Source organism: Podarcis cretensis (genome assembly GCF_951804945.1).
Source record: "Podarcis cretensis genome assembly, chromosome: 10".
Lineage (NCBI taxonomy): Eukaryota > Metazoa > Chordata > Lepidosauria > Squamata > Lacertidae > Podarcis > Podarcis cretensis.
Genome location: NC_137179.1, coordinates 47,737,074 through 47,758,530, shown reverse-complemented (window position 1 = coordinate 47,758,530; position 21,457 = coordinate 47,737,074). Strand labels below are relative to the sequence as shown.

The 21,457-nt window shown below is 43.8% G+C and overlaps 2 protein-coding genes across 2 annotated transcripts; both read right to left on the bottom strand.

Moving 5' to 3' along the window:
• Positions 1-4,394: 4,394 nt before the first annotated feature.
• On the bottom strand, positions 4,395-11,320 carry KICS2 (KICSTOR subunit 2). The gene is made up of 3 exons (XM_079994331.1): positions 11,019-11,320; positions 7,883-8,171; positions 4,395-5,700 (listed from the first exon to the last, which is right to left on the bottom strand). The coding sequence occupies exons 1-3, from the start codon at positions 11,251-11,253 to the stop codon at positions 4,884-4,886; spliced, it is 1,341 nt and encodes a 446-aa protein (XP_079850457.1). The 5' UTR covers positions 11,254-11,320; the 3' UTR covers positions 4,395-4,883.
• A 1,893-nt stretch (positions 11,321-13,213) lies between these two features.
• LOC307225820 (large ribosomal subunit protein eL20) lies at positions 13,214-19,200 on the bottom strand. Its single transcript, XM_079993991.1, has 5 exons — positions 19,042-19,200; positions 17,908-18,087; positions 15,611-15,740; positions 14,274-14,383; positions 13,214-13,362 (listed from the first exon to the last, which is right to left on the bottom strand). The coding sequence occupies exons 1-5, from the start codon at positions 19,057-19,059 to the stop codon at positions 13,270-13,272; spliced, it is 531 nt and encodes a 176-aa protein (XP_079850117.1). The 5' UTR covers positions 19,060-19,200; the 3' UTR covers positions 13,214-13,269.
• Positions 19,201-21,457: the final 2,257 nt, after the last annotated feature.

The following is a 21,457-nucleotide window of genomic DNA, read 5'->3' as shown; positions in this document are numbered from 1 at the left end:
TTTGTTGCCTGAAAACCCTTCGTTATTTTCCTGATATCAAAATCAAGGCACTGACCAAAAACGCCTTGGATCAGTGTATGTTAGGGTCAAGCCTTAAGATATTTTCCAAAACCAAACAAGTGGTAACTTCTATTTCGATAGCTGGACTCTTCTAGCTTCCATTCCAGCTAAGTACTTTTGCTTTCTCGCAATAATTTGAAGGAGTGGGACTACATACGCATTCCGCAGAATTCTGAAGAGGAATTCTAGTTAATATACAGGTTTATTCCCAGTCGGAATGTCATATTTGCTTTTAGTTTTCTGTGAGGTTCAGTGGCTTATTTATAAGATATAAAACAGAAAAGTTTGTATTGATGAAAACATATCTAGGAGGCAGGACCTGAGCATGTTGCTATGAGACAAAGGTTTTATTGCTTCACTATCCAGTTGTATAGACATTGGATCTAAATGCTTTGAAAATATAGCATACCCAGTGTTTTTTTTTTTTTTCTAGACAAAAGGGTGCTGGAACAGACCTCCCTCAGAAGACCCATCCCAGAGGTAAAAGAGGATCTATTTCGGGGTTGTGTGGGGTGTCTCCTCACTAGCCAGAGGCTTGTTGAGGCTGCTCAGTTGAGGCAAGAAAGGGGAGCCTTCCAAACCTCAGCTGAGCAGCTTAACAAGTACAAATGCATACCCTGCTGTCAGGGGCTGGACTGAGGAGGAATGGTGGGGACTGCCCTCCTCCTCCTGACCCCTCCTGAGAACAGGAGGACAGTATAGATTTAGATCAGTGGTTTGCAGAAGGGCACAGTTTAGAGGCTGCAGAAGGCAGAAGCTGGGAAATATTGGAAGAGGAACAGCAGGAAGAAGGACCAGGGGAGAGACAGCTGACAGACTGTGTCCTTGGAAAGCATTCCTGACTCTGCTTCTCCCAGGACCAGACGGGCGTTGAGACTAGAACAGAGCGCTCAGCGGCAGAAGGCTCAGATTAGCAGGCGCAGGACTGACATAGATTAGGGAAGAACAACGCCATCATTGCAGACTACATCTTTTTACTCTCTGTGAATACAGAATAAATTACATGGCAAGGTGTTATCTACTTTTTATTGGCTGCCACTGGGGGAGGGATAGTAGTCCCTGAGCCTTGACACCTGCACACCTCTCAGCTGGGAGCTTGCTCAGTTGAAGTGCAGCCTTCCTCTGCGTCAGCTATTAGCTGGGAGGCTGACCAGCCTCAGCAAAGCCCCACTGTGTACCCAGCTTGTGAAGAGACCGTAGATGGTGTCCTTTGGGCTTTGGGGAGGGTCCGTCATGAGCCGGATATTTAGCAGGGCTTTGCTGAGGCTGGTCAGGTCTCACCCACCCACCCCCCACTTCCGGAGCCAGCCAAGAAGTGCAGAAAAGTTCCAGGTGACAAAAAGCCCTGAGCATACCTGATGTGCATTTAACTGCACTGGAGACCGCCAGTGCAATCGTCTCAAAAGCAACGTCAAAGTGCTTAAAATTAATGCAGCTGAATCGCACCTAGTGACACAACCAAAAGTAGTTATTTCGGTAATAAACATTACCACAGTTCTTTTGCCGTTGTAAAGTTGTAAATAAAAGTATGTGATGCTTTTTAATGAAGCTCCCAAGTCACTCAAACCAAAATTATTTTTAAACCCATTTTAAACCCAAAGTGTACACAGGTGTACTTTCAACTGCTCTTTTGAAAACGGACAGTGATTTTAAATGTCAGCGCAAGGCCTGACTATTACTTTAACCTTCCATTTATATTGTTCTAAAGGCTATTGCTAATGCCATCAGTGTAATATGCGTAGCTGTAACGGCGAGTAAAGAGTTGGACATCACAACACTTAAACCATACCTGTCACGGTCCGGTTCACGGGTGATCGAAGTCCCAGCAGGGGACGTCAGGACCGGGGGCAAGATGGCAGGGTGGGAGCAGGGATGGAGGTCCAGAAGCCAGGAGTCAGCAGCCAAGAGTCCGAGGGTCAGAGAGCTGGAGTCAAGAAGCCAAGGGTCTGAGGGTCAGGAAGCAAGGAGTCAAGAAGTCAAGAGTCCCAGGATCAAGAAGCAGGGAGTCAAGAAGCTGAGGTTCAAGGATCAGGAAGCAAGTAGCCAAACACAGCAAGGCAGGAAGCGTGTTGTTGTAGCAAAGAGCCGAAGGGAAATGCTGACCTTCTATCCCTTCCCGGCTCTTGCCACCAGGTGCTGTGAGTTACCAATCGGCCTCACCTGTGAGGCCATGCCTTGCCTCTTCAGAACAAACTTAGGAAGGCCCCAGTCCTGAAAAGTCCTATTGGTCACGGGGCTTGTCTCCTGCACGCACACCTGACAATACCTGCACACTATATTCTCCAGTCCCTAAGGATCTTCCCAGACAACCAGTTTTTCAAAGAACAAAAGTAGCACAGCTGATGTTCATTTGTTCTGCAGGACGCAACTGTCTTTCCTTCAAGAAAGTGCTTCTGTTCAGGATATTGAATTATTGCAGCACTCAGCTGCAATATATCACCATTGGGAAAATGCAATTAAATCCACAGCCAGTGAGGCTTTTGCAATTTGAGGTGGTGTGTAGACGGTGGTTGCAGGAGTGTCATAGAAACCTACCAATAGATCCCATGGTATCAATAACAAAATTCCCCCTCTAGTCATACCATGTCTTTATTTTATTGTTAATTTTCTCTGAAAGATATATGCTCTTTCTTCCCATACTGGAACATTTATCTTTTCATGACACTGTTGCATTGCAAAAAATGAATGAATGTACTTCCATCTCAACCAAAGGAGATTGCAGAGAAGTTGAATGCATTGCTTTTGTCTTCACAGCAGAGGGTGTAAGGCAGATCCCTTTCACAGAAAATGAGTTTTGAGGAACTCAGGCAAATGGTGGTGACAAGAGACAACATCCTAGGCCTTACTGACATTAAAACTGGCAAAACACTGGGTCTGGATAGCATCCAACCATACAAAATGGCTCATCTTCTAAGAAAAAAAGAAAAGTAAATTGTTCCTGAAATATCCCTCCATACCCAAATATTCCAAAGTGGCCAACAGAGCCATGCCGGTGGTTTGCACAGTGTAATTATCTCTTCACGAGAGAGAAGTATGACTAACCTCTCCAAAGAGAAGAAAATAAAAAAGCCATGCATTAGTCAGGGCTTTTCCACACTTGCCTTTTATGGTGCTATAACTGCAGTTGGATCCATTTTTAAGTGCATTTGGAGCTGGTATTCTACACCTTTTGTCACATGGTTGCTGTTATTACAAAGCGAGTGCCTTTCCCCCCCTCCCACACTAATGGCAGGTTGCACCCAAACTGAGAAAATTTCTGTGGTTGTAGGCACACCCCTCCTTACCCTCCCTTGTGTCCTGCCAGCCAGTAAACATAGGATTTCTAAGCATGTGCAAGTTTTCTTTGGATTTTTTGGTATATAATACCTTGTATTCTGGAATTCTAACCAATTATAAAGGGTTAGACAAGAGGAACTCTCTGTGTCTGCCTGAGCTACAGCTGATCCCTGAATTCCCTTCACGTTTCTGAATAGTTCACAAACTGACAGCTTGCACTGGTCAGAGGGAGTGGCATAAAGCAGCTATCTCCAAAACCACCCCACACAAGCCCCCACCCACCCCACAGAAAGTGGGGTGGTGCCACACAAATGACAATACTGAGGATCCATTCTGAATCTTTTGCAAATGTCGGGATCTTTTCATTTCTAGAAGGAAAAAAACAACATTTTGAGTACATTGTTCTGAAATAGTAGCTGAAGGATGGCAGCATGTGGCAGCATGCCAGAAAAGAAAAACCAGTTAACAATACCTCTATAAAAGCTAAGGTCCTTGGTTAGGTACATAGCTGACTTGGAAAGGAAGTTTAAGAAATTTGCATATCCTTAAATGCCCCAAGGGTGATTAATTTTTATTTCACGGCAGAGTTGTTGCTTCCTGGTGACGTTTTAATGCTGTCATGTATCTGTATTAGCTTGATGGTTTAAATTGCTGTATTTGAGTTTGGACCCAAGGTTGTAAAAGCTGAGTTCTGCAAGTACAATAGGACTTCTTCCTTTTGCCCCCCCTTGAAATGTATTCCTCTGCCCTGGCACTCTCCCTGAACCTGCTCTGGAGCCCCCAAACCTTCCAGAGCTGATGTAGGTGGCACTACTGGATACAAACCATGAGCTATTTTTACTATTAGCCACCTTGAGCTCTTTCAAGGAAAGATATGGGATCTAATTTTTAAAAAATAAATAATAACAAGTATATACAGCTTCCTATAGCATAATTAAGCATAAGACTTAGAGAGAAAGGGAACTGTAAAGACACTACCACAAGATGATGAAATGGGGCCTTATATGTGGGTTATGGAATTCCAGACCAAGGTTTTACAGAGTTGAGAAAGAAAGGTATTTTTTCCATTATGCATTTAATTTATTGCAATTATTTGCTTCAAGTTCCAACATTTTCCAGTGAATATGACCAAAGAATACTTTTAATATAAGCAATTGCTTTTGGTGGTGGGATTCACACTCCATATTCCTATTCAAATCTGTTTCCAGCATATGCTAAGTGACAGACCAGCAGCAGATAAAGTGCATTTAGGTAAAGGCAAACAAGTGTCATATAGACTTAAAAAAAATACAGCAGTTGAGCAAAACACCATCCTGATAGTTTTAGTGCACTACATTTGAGGAGTTGGCCACCTTCCAATTCAATTTTATATCATTCAAGCTATTCATTCAAAAAATGCTGAATATTAATATTAAACATTAAATACTTAATATTAAAATAGCTTCTATTTTTTTAAAAAATGACCAACATACACAAACAGGCATTTCTAGAAGCCTTAAAAGCCAGTCTCCTTGCAGTCCAATAAACAATTTTAATAGCAAATCCTTTTATCCTTTGGATCCAGGCTTCAGACTTGCAAATGCTTTTGAGTTCTTAAGGGAATAGGAAGTTTCATTGAGAAAAGAGATAAAATGAGAGTCTCTCTCAGACTTCTTTGATTCGAAAATAACTACAATGGTAAAATGAGGTTCGGGGCGAGTCAAAAAGTATGTGCTTTGAACTTTGTCATCATAGAAATGGACCACCTTTTCCAAACTGTTGAGGTCAGAAGCCCTGTCAGACATAATCATGATGACATTGGGCCAGTGCATAACAGGCCTGTCACTGGGCAAAGATACTACTGCAGGATACTGATCAACACCTTTGGGGGCTTCTCTGTAGGAATGAGGATGATGGTAACCATGTCCCTGAAAGCTCTCTGATCCACGGTTGTCAAAGATTAAGGAAACGTTAACAGCATCGTATTTCCTGATAAAGCTGGAAATTTTCCCAAAATAATCAGGATTGGCTTTAGCAGTCAATGTCTTCATTTCGGATGGTGTCGTTTGCCGACTAAGTGCCTCATGAAAATAAAAGCTGAATTTGGCAAGGAGGATATTCTTGAGTTTCATGAGCCACAGGAAAAGGTGTGGCGGTTGCACAGCCTTCTGAGACTGGCCGCCAAACAGGTGTTTCTTGGTTTCTCGTTGCTTCTCGAAAATCTGTCCCCAGGTCTGCAGCTTTGTGTGAGCATTGTGCAAATGGACCAAGGATGGGAGGAATTTCCACTCTGAGATCTGTGCCTGAGCCTTCAAAAGATGGGTAAGCACATCCGCTTCTAACTGGAAGCTACTTTCCAGAGGACTAAGGATTGGATGATGAAATCTAGAGAAGGGAAGACATTTCGAGATGCATGAGACGCATTGCACAGAAAAGCTATTCTCTCAATCAGCCAGGAATCCAGAGAGAGTGTATAGTTCTAGAGCATGCTTGCCAAATGCTGTCCTTCCCGGAAACAACACCATGGTACAAAACAGAATCGAAGAGCTTTGTCACTACTTCTAATAGGATTTTAAGATCTTGGCAACTCTGCATGTTACATTCATGCACCAGGTATGCTGAATAAGCAGTTCGCCCATGTTCCACTCACCAATGTATCAAAGTTGAGTATTTTCTACGCTTGTCTGCAAGGGACACAACAGCCACTTTCACAGATCACAAGAAGCCATAAACCATGGTAAATCGTGCCCGCTTCAATCCTCTTGGATCACATTGGCAGAAAGCAAACCATAATCCCCAGCTAGGTGTTGTATTTGAACAAGGAACCATGGTATGTTTCGCTCCTAACAAACCATAATCTTAGCCAAGGTTTATTCTTGGCTTACTGATTATGGTTGATGGGAACAAAACAAAGCAGAGTCAGAACATTAAGCCAGAGATCATGGTTTGTTTCCTCCACACACTAGTGGAGAGGACATAAACAGACCAGAAATGTATGTTCAAGGTAAACCATTAATTACAGCATACATGTGAAGTGGGCCAGTACTTCCAAGTGTTGGATAATGTATGATTTACTCCCGAATTCTGCAAAAAAACAACAACCCTCCAACTCACCATAGAATACTTCACATTTGGATGCAGCAGAAAACTTTGGTCAGAATAAGGTAAAGGTAAAGGTACCCCTGCCCGTACGGGCCAGTCTTGACAGACTCTGGGGTTGTGCGCCCATCTCACTTAAGAGGCCAGGGGCCAGCGCTGTCCGGAGACACTTCCGGGTCACGTGGCCAGCGTGACATCGCTGCTCTGGCGAGCCAGAGCCGCACACGGAAACGCCGTTTACCTTCCCGCTGGTAAGCGGTCCCTATTTATCTACTTGCACCTGGAGGTGCTTTCGAACTGCTAGGTTGGCAGGCGCTGCGACCGAGCAGCGGGAGCGCACCCCGCCGCAGGGATTTGAACCGCCGACCTTTCGATCGGCAAGCCCTAGGCGCTGAGGCTTTAACCCACAGCGCCACCTGCGTCTTGGTCAGAATAAGTTATACTAATTAAATTATATAAACATCCACTTGAAAGTGACCCGCTACTCATTTCTACAAAATTTCAGCTCCAATTGGTTCCAACGACCAGGTCAACAGCAATTTTATTGTTACTGCAAACTAGATAAAGAAGAAAAAGCACAGACCAGTGCTCAAATTGTTTCCTAATGAGAGGAACATTCCTGATATTGTGTCTGGAAAAATGTTGCCTACTTGGAGACAATGTGCCTTCAGTCCACCATATAAGACTCTCAGCTAACCAAGTTTAAATGAAGCAGAATTTAAACTGAATGCAAGCCTTGTCGGGGACATCTAGTGAAAAACTGTAATTCCAGAAAATTGCCAACTGAATGAGAAGGCTGAATGACAAAACTTACACTGTCTCAGAAATGTGTACTAATTAAAAGCCTTACCACAGACACCATTACAAAGTCATTTCTACACCTGCTTTCTACACACACAAAAATGTCTACTCCTGACACTGGCAATTAAGAAATACAGATATGAAACCATATTTAAAAAATAAATAAATTATGGGGAACTATTTAAAATTAATTTGTGGATGTTGCAGTTTAGAAAAATCATGATGATAAGGCTGAGAGGATGTGCTTATGTTTCATATGCTTAAGGAAGGATCTCATGCTTCTCAATTTTGTACCAACCCTAAATCTGTGATTATGTTCTTAAATTTAGGCACTATGTATAAATTTGCAGGCTTCCTGAGCCCATCAAAAAAAAATTAAGGGGTAGGGGAAGAAGAAAGTTAATGAAATTATTAGATAGCAAACAAGATAGAAACTGTGCCAGATCCCTGTTCCAACAGCTGGTCATCTAAAACACCGGGGTGGGGTGAGGAATTGCAGACACTTTGTTGGCATTGTTCATACATGTTAAACTCGTTTTTTGCTAATATGTAAAATGGTATAAAGACTAGACCATTTGGATTCCGGACTGCTTTTACATTGACAAAGATATAATGCAAATTTTCAATCTTTCTGCTTAAAATAAAGACATTAAAAGGACACACTGACCTTGAGCTGTATTTTTTAAGGATGGATTCCAAGATGTTGACCAGTTCCTCAGAGTTGATAAACTTTTGGGTGCTAAGGCTATACATTTTTTCATAGAAATCAGCAATTTCCATTCGAGCCTGAACAAAATAACAGAGCTGCTCAGACAGGTGAGAAAGCAGTTCTTCTAGGTGAGGGGCTGTTCCCCCCAATGCATTCCGACCCGTTGCCACCACCTTCTTCAGTTCATTATGCAGAGATGTATATATGGTTCGTATAGAGTCTTTTCGGCTGAAGAATGACTGTCCACCTGTATTTTTTTTAAAGAAGTATGTGTTACCCATACCATGGATGAAAAATGCACAAGATGAAACAATATGCCCCCGTAGTTAATTAGCAATTGCATATTAAGCAGCAACAATGACTTGTAAGAGATTTCATTATTACGTAATAGAAGTTTGCATTTTAGCAAGTTTAACCTCTACTTTTTCCAAATTAATTTTTCATCAGGGGCCTTCTGCCACATTGCTTGTTCATGCCTTGTTTTCAGAAAGGTCTAAATATTACTTCTAAGTTTGCTGGGAAGAATATACTCAACCTAGAAGTAACCTCTTCTCTAAGGATTTTACACAGCATTGCCATCATTAAATGTTAATAACTCATGTTGCTATTAATAGCTAGACTTTTGAATGTGTTTTTGACCAAACAACACGAAACACTTTTAAGTTTTTTAAACCCTGAAATTTGAAACGTACAGTCATGAATATACCAACATTCTAACTGCCAATCAGAACTCAAAGAGAACAGATGAACTCAAAGACCTGCTCATTAGTCCTTAAAAGCACACAAGCAAGTACATTTTAAATTATTTAAGATTAAGAAAGCTTAAGCATGTATTTTCCCAAGAGCCACATCACACCTCAAGGGAGTCACAAGACCCAGTAAGGGAAGGAAGCAGAGTTAAGTAATCAAATGCAAATAACATACTGCATGAGAGCAATATAATTCTTATTTGTAACCAGCTGTGATTTTGAAAGCAAGGACTAAAAATCCCTCCAAGATTCTTTAGCTCTTTTCATGCTTTTATTTTTCCGACTCCAGCAAGTGCAAAGTTCCTCTGCAACTCTTCTCTCCTTTTGTCTCAAGGCTTTTTTCAGAATATGAGACTTCAGGAAGGACTTATGCTTTTCTGTTTTTGGACAGTGCCTATTGGGTGATTTTATTAAACTGGTGTTGCTGACAGTTCCATGTGACAACCTAGTTCTGTAAACATGAGCATTAGAAGAACCAGAAAGCCCTAACAGGTTACTGATATCAGCACATTACCTGGACTGCCAGTGCCATGTCAAATAATGCTGTTTTAGAGTGGCTTTATAAATCTGAACAAACGTTTAAGTTGCTCAATGATTTGAAAGTTAATCTGCAGCCTGTACGATGAAGGACCCATTCACCACCCTCTCCTTCCCAAGTCTATTAACTGGGACTCTTTCTATCACATTTAAATGGCCAGTCCAGCACCCAAAATGATTCCTGCCTATTAGTTTCCATCCGGCAACAGACTGCCTTGCATGAATCAGATTTCTGTTCTAGCTAGCTCAGTAGTATTGCCTAAAAAAAGCTCAACAACTTAAAAAAAGCTCAACAACTTTGGTTGGTCCTTTGGCCAGCTCTCACGGCCCTTCACTTCATCAAATCTGGCCCTCTTTGAAAAAAGTTTGGACACCACTGGCCTACATTAACTGGCAAAATCTCCACACCAGTGTTTCCAACTGAACCTCAGATCTAACTGCATGCAAAGCCGTTGCTCCAGCACTTGCTTTCACTATCAGGCTGCATCAGAACAAAAAGCCGATGTATTGTGTTAAAAAAGGGGGCCCTCAATATTGTTATTATTGAATTCAGTTTCTGCCGGGCAAGAAACGGGAACTATAAAGGCAGGATGACAGGGTGTATTGCTTGTGATGAACATTGGGAGTCTGAAGCAACTCTTCCATGAAACACATACACCTTTGCCAGCAAATATACCTTTGAGCTGTCCCTAGGTTTTGTTTGTTCTGCTGAACATCCCAAGGCTGCCGTGGATATGGATGTCTGGAAAGGTGTGGGGGGGTGAGTGAAGTGCAAAAGGGGATGACATGGGCCTAACCCCTCAGCATAGGAGCCAACTCCTAGGGGCCGAGGTCCCTTTGCGCACGCACCTCATTTGAATGGCAACACCCATCAACTTTGGCTGCCCCCCCCCAAATAAAATACCTGAGGGAGCTGGGGGGGGGCAGCCAAAGTTGATGGGTGTTGCCATTCAAATGAGGTGCGTGCGCCACACCTTGTTTATGCGAGGATCATAGCTGTCAACCTTCCCTTTTTTTACGGGAAATTCCCTTATTCCAGCTCCATTTCCCACTGCTTCCCGCTGCTATCCCGGATTGTTAGATATCTGGTAGACTGTCCCTGGGGACAGGTGAAGCTGCTGATCCCTTATTTTCAAGGCTGCTGATCCCTTATTCTCAAATCTGAAAGTTGACAACTATGGCGGGGATGTGGCTTATTATTCTTATGGGTTAAACCACAGAGCCTAGGACTTGCCAATCAGATAGTCGGCGGTTCGAATCCCCGCGATGGGGTGAGCTCCCGTTGCTCGGTCCCTGCTCCTGCCAACCTGGCAGTTCGAAAGCACATCAAAGTGCAAGTAGATAAATAGGCACCGCTCTGGCAGGAAGGTAAATGGCGTTTCTGTGCGCTGCTCTGGTTCGCCAGAAGCGGCTTAGTCATGCTGGCCACATGACCCGGAAGCTGTACGCTGGCTCCCTCGGCCAATAAAGTGAGATGAGCGCCGCAACCCCAGAGTCAGTCACAACTGGACCTAATGGTCAGGGGTCCCTTTACCTTTACCTATAGCTGGGGGTCTCAGGGCAGTTCACATAATATCTGCCCCCACCCCGATATTTTATTCAAGTTGGCACCCCTGCCCTCACTCAACAGCTACACCTCGGGACCAACTGCTGGCGGGCCTGAGGAGAAGTTCCGCCCATCAAGGAAGAACTGCCCTTCTCTGTCAAGGGGAGACCTGCGCCTCAGTTGAATGGGGCGGCGGCGGCGGAGGGGGGAGGAGGAGAGAAGAAAAGCGGCCCCAAAGCAGCATCAGCGGCCCGGTCGGTACCTAGTTTCTGGCCCAGGAAGGTCATGCTGTGATAGGCCTTCTCGGCCGCGGCCAGGTGGGCCAAGCCGGCCAGCAGCGAGAGCCAGCTGGCGCCCGCGCTCTTGTTGGCCTCGCGCTCCTTCTCCACATTGTCCTTGGCCTTGTCGTAGGAGAAGATGCCCAGGTGCGAGAAGAAGGTCTCCAGCACCGCCTGCTCCACCGGCACCGGCGCGCCCAGAGGGGTAGACTCCCCCATTCGCCCGCCGCCGCCACGCGCACGGCAGCCACCTCTCCCGCGCCCCAACGCGGAGAAGACATTCACAAACACGCGCGCGCGCGCGCGCGCAGGCAGGCATATACACCTACAGGACAAGTCACGTGAACCAGAGGGCGGCCATCATAACCCGCCCGCCCCTTCCCTATTCAAGAGCCAATCGGGCTGTAGGGAAGGGGCAGCGCCACGTGATCTATCAGGGAAGCCAAAGGGCGGGGGAACCCGAGCGAGGCTGGCGAGGGGCGGGGACGAGGAATCAGGGGAACGAATCCTATTGGTTATTGAATCCAACAATCGGCGGGGCGGGGGCAAATTTATTTCCATAGGAGCGCAGCGAGGACAGAAGGGCTCAAGTCCTAGAGCGGCGGCCCGAAGGCTGCCGTCGCCAACCTTGTACAGCTGCATGTTCAGGCACATCGACGATGGGGTTGAAACTCGTTCCTTCTCTACTCATCCACTGATAATGGCCCTGTTTGGGGCCCAGTCAGGCTGGGGATTGGCCACCGATGCCCAAGACTGTATCAGGCTTCCTTTTTCCATGCTACACACTTACACAATTCAGCACCCAATTCTTTACCAAAAGACATGCTAGCAGTCTGTTTGCAGCTTTCTTAGTCGTCCTATATTTTTCTGTTAATATCAAGATTATTGGTCAATTTGTCCTTGCTTCCTGTGTTTGGATTCTGAGAAAGAACTAAGAGGAAAGACATAGAGCCCCCGACCCCAGGTTTTGTTTTTTAAACTCTGGAGAAATTTTCCAAACTTAAAGGTAGAAACATCAGGCGAAAGATGACTATCATGGTATCAGCATTGCCTGTCCGGTTGCCTTTAAGTCAGTCAGCTGTAACGCCACCTGCCCCGTATCTGGCATTTTGTGTAGCATCAGCCAAAGGTTCTCCACACCCGCTATAGCCACAACTTTTGTGCCTCACATTATCCTTCCCAATGTTTTCAACTATTTTTATAGTGAGTCTGTCAAGTCAAAATACAGTGGTACCTCGGGTTAAGAACTTAATTCGTTCTGGAGGTCTGTTCTTAACTTGAAACTGTTCTTAACCTAAAGCACTTTAGCTAATGGGGCCTCCCGCTGTGCCACCACTGCACAATTTCTGTTCTCATCCTGAAGCAAAGTTCTTAACCTGAGGTAATATTTCTGGGTTAGCGGAGTCTGTAACTTGAAGCATATGTAACCCGAGGTACCACTGTATTCAGCTCAGTCATAGGCCACACAAACTCTGGTGCAAATATGCAGGGACACTTTCAGCACCTGGCATAGTGGACAATTTGGGGAGGCCTCTATGTCCTGGCAGGATCCACTAAGCCTGGCATTCCACCCACCTACTTGCAGCCAACTGGTACCTCCAGCCTCTGTACCTCATCTGCTGTTCCTAAGAACAAGGCAAGACTGCTTTTCTTTGTACACAGTTTACACATTGGAGCAATAAATATGTGTAGGCTACACCAACCTAGCATTTTCCTGTGTTCATAATGGAAGTATTGTGTGTTCTTCTTTGCTAGTTTTGTTGAGTTGGAGTGTTTACGTGTTAAGGAAAGTGACAGGCATAATAAAAAGTACAAAATATAACTTTCTATATGTAGTTTCTGTATCTGCCACAGACGTGTGCCTAGCAATTTAAGGTAGCAAATGGCTACTTGTAGCAATAACAATTACCTGTTCCTCAGCAATCTGATAAACTTTGCTCTTCTCTCTTCAAAACTTAAAAGCAAGGCTCTTTGTGATAAGCTGACAAAGCCAGTCTGTGTATGGGTCTATCAGAGAGCATCCTGTTCTGTGAATGATACTCTAGATCCATCAGCTCCCTTGTCCTTCCACAGTTGCACAGCAGAGGGGTGGGAAGAGGATGACAGGCAGATGTGCAATTTCCCTCAACACTGTATTTGCAAGGTTGGGACAATTATGTTCCAGACGTAACAAAAATAATCAGAAGTTCAAAAAGAACTTTATTGAAACTCAGAGCAAATGAACCAAATCTGTATTTAGAAGAACGTGTTTGGTCTCTTGGTGGTGAAGCGCGGCTTATGTTGACGACGCAGAACTCTATGTGGCAGAGGGAACTTGATTTTGGAATCCTGTAGGAAAACAAAACATTAGTAAATGTTCATTAGACACTAACTAGTAAAATTAATTCATGGCTACTATGTTTTAATAATTGACATTACTACACAAGAAAAATAGTTAGTAAAAATAAATTAACATCTTGGATGTTAATAGCAACAGGGATGCACCTTTCTAATCCCCACAGACATGTAATAAAGGCAGCATCCCAAAGCTGCAAAAAGGCACTAGTGCAAAATGTCTTTTAGGTGTCCTTCAATATCAGATACATTTCAGGCTCCATACCCTTTCTGATGGGACTACAAAAATCTATAAATCCATTTTCCCCAGTAATATCATGGTACCACTTACATATCTGCACCAGAATCTGCATTGTGGTAAAAAAAACAGCTGGGGGACACACTGCACCGCAATAAAATTATATGATTTTTTTATAATGAGCCAAAACCAAACAAACATCTGTATGTTTTAATCAGCAAAGAAGAAACAAAGACTGAATCCTTAGAGGACATTTTGCAAATGAACATCTTAAAGAACAAAACAAGGTGTGTATACATACTATAAATTTGAAACTAAGCAGCAAGAGGAGAAATAGGTTTCTCTTATTAAATACAAGCATGTTGTTTCATGTTATATAACACAAAAGTATTTTTACAGTAAAAGAAAATGGGTCCATGCATGAGTATAATGCGTTTTCCCTCCCTCATCTACAATCTGCACCCCCTCTTGTCCCAGAAATTGCTCTAGGAGGATGGGGGATTCTCTTGAGTGAAGATCTGCTCATGCAGACCCAGTATAGACAATTTTACATGATTGAAATTTGATCTGGTTTAGTACTGTAGTTTTTTATTGACATCACTTTGATGAAGACTGTTCCATTCTCAACTTTGTAGAGATGTCAAAAGTACGCATTTAATCTACTTACATGGAACTGCTTGACAGCTGGTCTGCGGCACTTGTTAGCAGCAATCTCTTCAACTTTCATGATCTGAATTGAGTGAGCACGAGCTCTATGACGGGCTCCCATATCGCGATCTGTAATATGCCAGACAATTATGAACTATTCTAATAACATAAACAAGGTTGAGCCCTGTAACATAAACAAGGCTGAGCCCTGTAACTATCTATACATATACAAATACACAATCTTTCTGTATTTATTTGTAGGACCTTCAATTTCACTTTCAAAGGCACAGCAGCTCTTGAAAGGCGACAAGGTACATTTAATATCTGCACACACGGCAAGAACATTTTATTATAAACAATGCTCTTTGGGTTTGTATGCAGTTTTAAAATTCAACACCAGTAATAATTTGTGGCTCTTCCATCATGTAATCTGTACATGTGGATAGTCCTAAAGGACAGCCAAAGTTCCCAGTTGAAAAAAAAAAGTTAAAAGTAATTTTCACACAACAAATCACATGAATTAGGTGGAAGAGTACAGTTTATACAGTGTTTCTCAAACTTTGGTCCCCGGCTGTTGTTGGACTACAACTCCCATCATCCCTGATCACTGGTCCTGGAGCTAGGGTGATGGGAGTTGTAGTCCGACAACAGCAGGTTGGTTTTGAGCCATGCTAACCTTTTCTAGGTCAAGATAAGTCTAGGTCAAGATAAGTCTGGCTATGAACAGATTAAAAGAATGAAACTTATCTTGACCTGGCTTGGGTCAATGAAAAGAATGCCAGACACATTATCCATAACTAAGACCCATCAAGAACAATAGAATGTGCATCAGTTCCAAACTTGTTTATGACTAGAGCACACAAAGCTGCAACTTATTTTTCAAAAAACCTTAAGAGTTGTATCCAACACTGAATGAACAAAATTCCACTTGTGTGGGACTTGTTTATACTCCCCCCAGTGCACACCCCAAAAAAAAAATCAGCTCTGAGCGGGGGTCCCCCAACCATCAGAAGATAATTTTGAGGGAACAGGAGGTGCTGGGAGGGTCAGGAGATAAAGTTCTGTTGCACACATATAAGTCTGTGGTAGGGCATTTGTTGGAAACAACCTTTAATGTTAAAGAATCTGCATGGGTGGAGCAAAACTACCACCACAACTCTTAAGTCACAGAAATATAGGTTGCAGCCAACTATAACCTGGCTTCATATAAAATGCTTAGTCAATTTAGGTTGCATAACTAATCAAAATAAATGCAATGGATGACACAATAAAAACTTTGAATTATTTCCTCTTTTTCATTATCTTTCAATAGTGGTATTGAAAGGAAACCAAACATTCCAAAGGGTCTCTACTTACAGCACTGTGTAACAGCTCCAGCAGTTGTCAAATCCCTGTACTCCCTGTACATGTTATGAGTTCCACTACGAGAATCATAGCGCAGCCAGATACCGAAATTTTTCACCTTCAACGGAGACTTCTCAAAAACCTATGATTGCATTAATAACATTGTCAGAAAAATCACATTACAGACTACCAGTGCTTTATATAACAAGTGAAAGAATCAACAAATGGATCAGAATGGAGAGATTTCATTGCTGTTAAATTTATATGGCAGGAATAGGAACCTATTAACTTCCAGATGTTTTAGACTCCCATCAGCCATCATGGCCAATGTTCCAGGATGATAAACTGTTCAAAACTCCCATTGTTCTAGGCACATTTTGTGGCAGGAAATTTCATTAGTGCGAGCAGTTTCTGAGCTCTGGGAGCAGTACGGCGCCTAAGATTTCAGATTAAAACTGCAGAGTGGAAGCAAAGGAGGACATTTTTCTGACTCCCATTTTCCAGCTACTCTCTGAAGATTGGAGAAGAGACCCTCTTAAGAATATTAGGTGGTGGGAGGGGAAGGACTAGACCATGTGAAAAATGAACATAATATTTTAGCTGTTCATTTCATTTTCAGCACTGTACTGTTATTAAAGAAGCATGCCTAGACATTCCGTTGATGTACTCATAACCGAGGTTTAAGGTGACATTTAGCTCCTAGCTTTCATATCTGTGTTTCTAACACCGGGATGATGGGAGTTTTATTTCAGCAACATCTGGAGGGCTACAGATTCCTCATCTCTGTTATATGGTATATATGACTTTCATTACTACAAAATGCTGCTGAGCACAAAGTACTGCTTTAAGTACTGTATGTGGATCATGCCTGGAACTAATATGCAGGCATCACAAAACAACCTAGTAAGAATGTAAAATTTCCTTGGTACAGCAAACCCATGTCCATCTGCAGCAGCATAGACTAATCTGTGACCCGTCAACTGCTATGGACTCCATCTCTCATCAGTCCTATCAAGCATTGTCAAATGCTGATGAGAGATGCAGTTCTGAAATCCAGATGACACCAGTTTCGGAGATCCTGGTGTAATCCTATGCATGTTTTTTCAGAAGCCCCACTGTATTCAAAAGGGCTTATATCGTAAGTGTGCTTATGATTGCAGAATTAATCTAAAAACAACTGTGGACAGAATGCCAGAAGATGCTTTCAGAAGCTCAAAATAGTATATAAATATGAAGGTTAGTATCTGATTTTCAGAAGTATACTGCCTTGTAGCATGAAAGATTCATTTAGTAATCAACCATTTAATGCAACTATGCTAGCGGCCATCAACACATCTTGTGGTGGTAAATTAGCTGCAGATTAAGTGTTAAGTTTCACTTTCTTTCATTTGACTCCAGCTTATTGCCAATAAGCTCTACTGGGTGAACTCAAATTATAGTATTTTAAGAAAGAAATCTCTCCATGCGAATTAGAATTTTATAACCAATTTTCAATCTCAACCCTTCCAGGCCAATTTGGATTCTTTTAAATGAGAAACAATCTCTAGACCAGGCTTTCTCAACCGTGGGTTCCCAGATGATGTTGGACAACAACTCCCATCATCCCATACCACCTGGGATTTGACTACCCTATGTAAATTCTGCTGAAATCAAGAGATTACTTTGGAGGTTTATAAGGAATATTTTTCTACATCCTTGTCCTATGTCTACCCCTTTTAAAAACTGTAAAATGCCCGAAACATTACAGTAATACAGAATATCCTGCCAAATCCACATGCTACACCAATTAGATTCTTCAAAGAAGTAGTAGCATGTTACAGAGAAACACAGCAACATTAATTTTAAGTGTTTTCAAAATGGAGGGAAAGCATTTCAAGCTGCAATCCTAACTCCCACCTACCTGGAAGCCCTACTGCATTCAATAGGAGTTACTTCTGAGTAAGCATGATTAGGATTGCACTGACAATGTGCAGCGAAATACTCAGCAAAATTTTTGAGCCAACCTACAGCACTTAAATACTTTTGACGAAGCCAAAAAAGCCAGACCAGACATTCTGAAAATTATTAATAAAGCATTGGCCAAATATATGTATGTGGAACCTTTGGCCCTCCAAATGCTGCTGAACTAGCATGGCCAATTGACAAGGATGGTAGGAGTTGTAATGCAGCAACATCTGGAGGGACAGAAGTTTCCCACAGGTGATATATACAAGCTAGGTACCTGGGAATGTTGGGTTAAGCAAATAAGCAAGCATTCCAACCACAAAATTAAGCAGGTCTTTAAGATTTAAGTTTGTTTGTGGTCTTACCTGTCCACAGTACACAATTTCCCCAGAAGATTTCTTCATCTTCTTGAGCTGAGAGACAAAGTACCAGAAACGGGACTTTGCAACAACGTGATTAGGAGCAAAGATGCGCATACGATAGAGAGGTGGTGTTGGGCACTTAGGAGTGGGGAGGCATCTCCCAACAACTTTGTACTCCCTCAGCTGAAAGAAAGAGAGAAAACAAACATGAAAAATCCATACTGCTTTTAGAGCCAGGGTGTTTTTACCTGCAAGATGATTGTAAAAAATGAATTACTTGTGCAACGGTAAAGGTAAAGAGATCCCTGGCCATTAGTTCCATAAAGAGATCCCTGACCATTAGTTCCAGTCCTGACTGACTCTGGGGTTGCAGCGCTCATCTTGCTTTATTAGCCGAGGGAGCCGGCATACAGCTTCCAGGTCATGTGGCCAGCATGGAAACACCGTTTACCTTCCCGCTGGAGCGGTACCTATTTATATACTTGCACTTTGACGTGCTTTATAACTGCTAGGCTGGCAGGAGCAGGAACCGAGCAACGGGAGCTCACCCCACTGCAGAGATTCGAACCGCCAACCTTCTGATCAGCAAATCCTAGGCTCTGTGGTTTAACCCACAGCGCCACCTGTGCAACGGTATCTTGACGTTAATCATACTGAGCTCTGTACATTGTGCGCACACACATCGGCCCATCCCTGACATACAGGGCAAGTATATTTCAACGATCAGTAGTTTGCCCAGTTCAAAAGATGCAGGAAGACCAGCCCCGACTGGAAACTGCATGTTCCCTTGAGGGTGGAATGGAGGCGAGAGGAGTAGGCCTGATATAAAGGGGAAGCCTCCCCATTCCACGGCCTTGGAGTGGGGGGGAAACCATCCGCCTTAGGCGGGGCTTCTCAGCCAAGCGCGTCTCCCGGAGGCTCCACGCTGCGAGGAGCTGACGGCGCCAGGGCCGCCATATTGGGCGCTCGCTCGTGGCCTGAGCCAGACAAGGCCGAGGAAAGACCCACGGAAAGCCGCCTCCTCCCTGGGCCGCCGCCGCCACCCTCAGCCGCTTTCCCCCACCCCCGCCCGCTTTGCCTTATTAGAAGCGTCTGCCCGACACGCCCGCAAGCCCGCGAGACCGGCGCTTCGCTTACGGTGCCCGACGCCTTCATGGTGCTGCCTCTCTCGCTGCCACCCAGAAAAGGAAGGCCCGCATGCGCGAACCCCCGCACGTCACCAACCCGACGCGACGCCCCGCCTTTCCGGGGAGCTGCCGCCCGCCTATTGGTTTCACGCGGAAGGCCTTCTGAATGGGCGCGAGAAACGTCCGTCTCGAGACGGAACACGTCGCTTATTAGTCAGTTTTCCAACGGAATTGACGTGAACGGCCTCAGGGGGGGGGGGTTGTATAGCTTGTGCTTCGCGGCGCGATAAAATATACGTGAATGGCGTAGGTCTCTCATAGGCACGTCACTGCAAATAAGGCAGCTGAAAGTTTAAATTCGGGTGCTTCAGTCATTCTGAAAGGATAAAATGATGGCGTTGCTATGCTTAGCAAATTTATAGTCCACCAGTTGCCTGTGTTCAAGGCAGGACAGCTGCCACTCATGCCATAATCTGTAAGTGATGGCATGAGAAAAGCATCAATTATGATGCTAGATAATCTTCCCCCTCCGCTCCAGCCAGCAACAGTCACACGTTTCAGAGAGGAAGATGCCATAGGTCTTGTATTCCCAGAGATCTTTTGAGGATCGTCACATGATGGAGCAGAAAATTATTATCATTATCCTGCACCCAGCAGGAATCAACAACCACCTCATTACAGATTGGCCTAGTAAAAATGCATTCTCAGTCCTCCATCAACAAAATTCAGAGTGATATACTTCTTCTTGACCTAGAACTCATTGAAACATAAATTCCCCTTTTCCTGGATTAGAGATGTTATAATCTCTACGCAGTCCAAATTACAAGGCACTTTGCACCTCCCACCTGCCCTCATTTGAAATGTATATGCTCAACTGGATTTGACTTTAAACCTGTGGCGCTTTTCCTGAATTTTCACTACTGACTGGGAAGATGGTAGCGTAGGGTAATCACTGCTATCAAAAATGCAACTGCATGGCTTGCAAGTGTTACCATGAATATGCTTCTCTACATTTTAAGGCTTAATCTGGCCAAGAATTAACAGCCATTATAAATACACAGAGAGTCCAAAAGGGGTGGGTATGAAGGGACAGGATACCCAAATCCTGTCTGTGAAATCACCCCGGGCCTCAAAACTGTCCAGAATTCCTTTTGTCTTCTAAAAATCCAAAACAGCTTTTCTCTGCTCTCCTCTGCTCTATCACAAGATGCTGTGCATAGGCAAAATGTTACTTTTAAAGGCTAATGAATAGCCTCTGTCAATGCCAAGAATACTCAGGCCTGAGAAACAAATCTTATCTCATCTTGGACATGCTGAACCACCAGGGCTCCTCGACCCACCCCCTCGGCTTCTCATTCCCCTTTCCTGGGAAGGATGCCAAGAGTCCACAATAGTCCCAAGACAGCTTTCTGTTCATGCGCAGAGGAACTCATGGGCAGGACTCTGGAAGAAAGAGGAGAAAAGGGGAGGGAACTGGAAGGGTATATATGCTCTGTGCATATGACTGAACTCGTGCATGCTTTTTGTGAGTTATCACACTTGCTCCTTCAACCAGTTCATGGATGGTAGAAATAAAAGCTTTTTCTCCAAAACTATTCCTTGAGTGTCTATTGACTCCCACTTCCCTTTCCCGGGCGCAATATTTTTCCCACCCGAGGGCAAAGCCTCATAAGGCTACAGGTAAAAGGTAAGCAAGTCCATTGTTTGGATTAGCAGTAACTGATCAACACAGGAATTAGCAATTATCATAAACCCAGATACTCAGAAACAGTAACAACAACAGTAAACCCTCTGGATTACCCTGCAGTGAACTCTCCCATTAATATTTGCCCCAACTTTTCATTCCTTTGCTTTCCAACCACAGTCCAGAGAAGAATCTGCTTTTGTACTAGTTTTAAGATTAAAACAGTGTAGCTTCTTTTTTGGAAATAACGCCCCGTTGAAATCAGTGGGTCTTCTTTACGTAAACATAGGCTGCACTGTTGTGTTTTTCCTTCCACAGTGTTTAGCTGAGGATCTTCAGAATGTATTACAGTAAATGAATCTCATTTACAGAACTACAGTTCCCAGCGTCCCTTTGGGGGAAGCCATGATAGCTAAACAGAAATGTGTGCAGCGCTGGCATACCCCGAGAGCGTCCCCGGTTGTCAGCTCGCATGCGGTCGAGAGGAAGTAATGCAACCGGACAGGCTTAAGGGGGTGGAAGTCTGTTTAAATGACTTGTGGATCTCACACACGAAGCCAAAATAGCCACTGATCCCAGTCGGAGCTTCAGGTTATTTGTGGCGATGACCGTCTCTTTTGGGGACAAAAAACCCAGCCGAAAACCTACAGGACATGCGGCGCTCTCGATCTCTGCGCGATGACTACAAGTCCCCAGCATGCACTGCGCCCCGGAGAAAGCACTCCCCGCCCCACCACGGCCT

Bases quoted from the DNA above. Each gene is read 5' to 3' on its own strand.
- KICS2 (XM_079994331.1), bottom strand. From the start codon at position 11,253: ATGGGGGAGTCTACCCCTCTGGGCGCGCCGGTGCCGGTGGAGCAGGCG. The intron at 8,172-11,018 runs GTACCGACCGGG...AAAAAAATACAG, and splicing joins CTTCCTGGGCCAGAAACTAG to GTGGACAGTCATTCTTCAGC. The intron at 5,701-7,882 runs GTCAGTGTGTCC...TCCCTTCTCTAG, and splicing joins CTTAAAAAATACAGCTCAAG to ATTTCATCATCCAATCCTTA.
- LOC307225820 (XM_079993991.1), bottom strand. The intron at 15,741-17,907 runs GTAAGACCACAA...ATGCAATCATAG, and splicing joins AAATTGTGTACTGTGGACAG to GTTTTTGAGAAGTCTCCGTT. The intron at 13,363-14,273 runs GTAAGTAGATTA...GTTTTCCTACAG, and splicing joins CAGCTGTCAAGCAGTTCCAT to GATTCCAAAATCAAGTTCCC.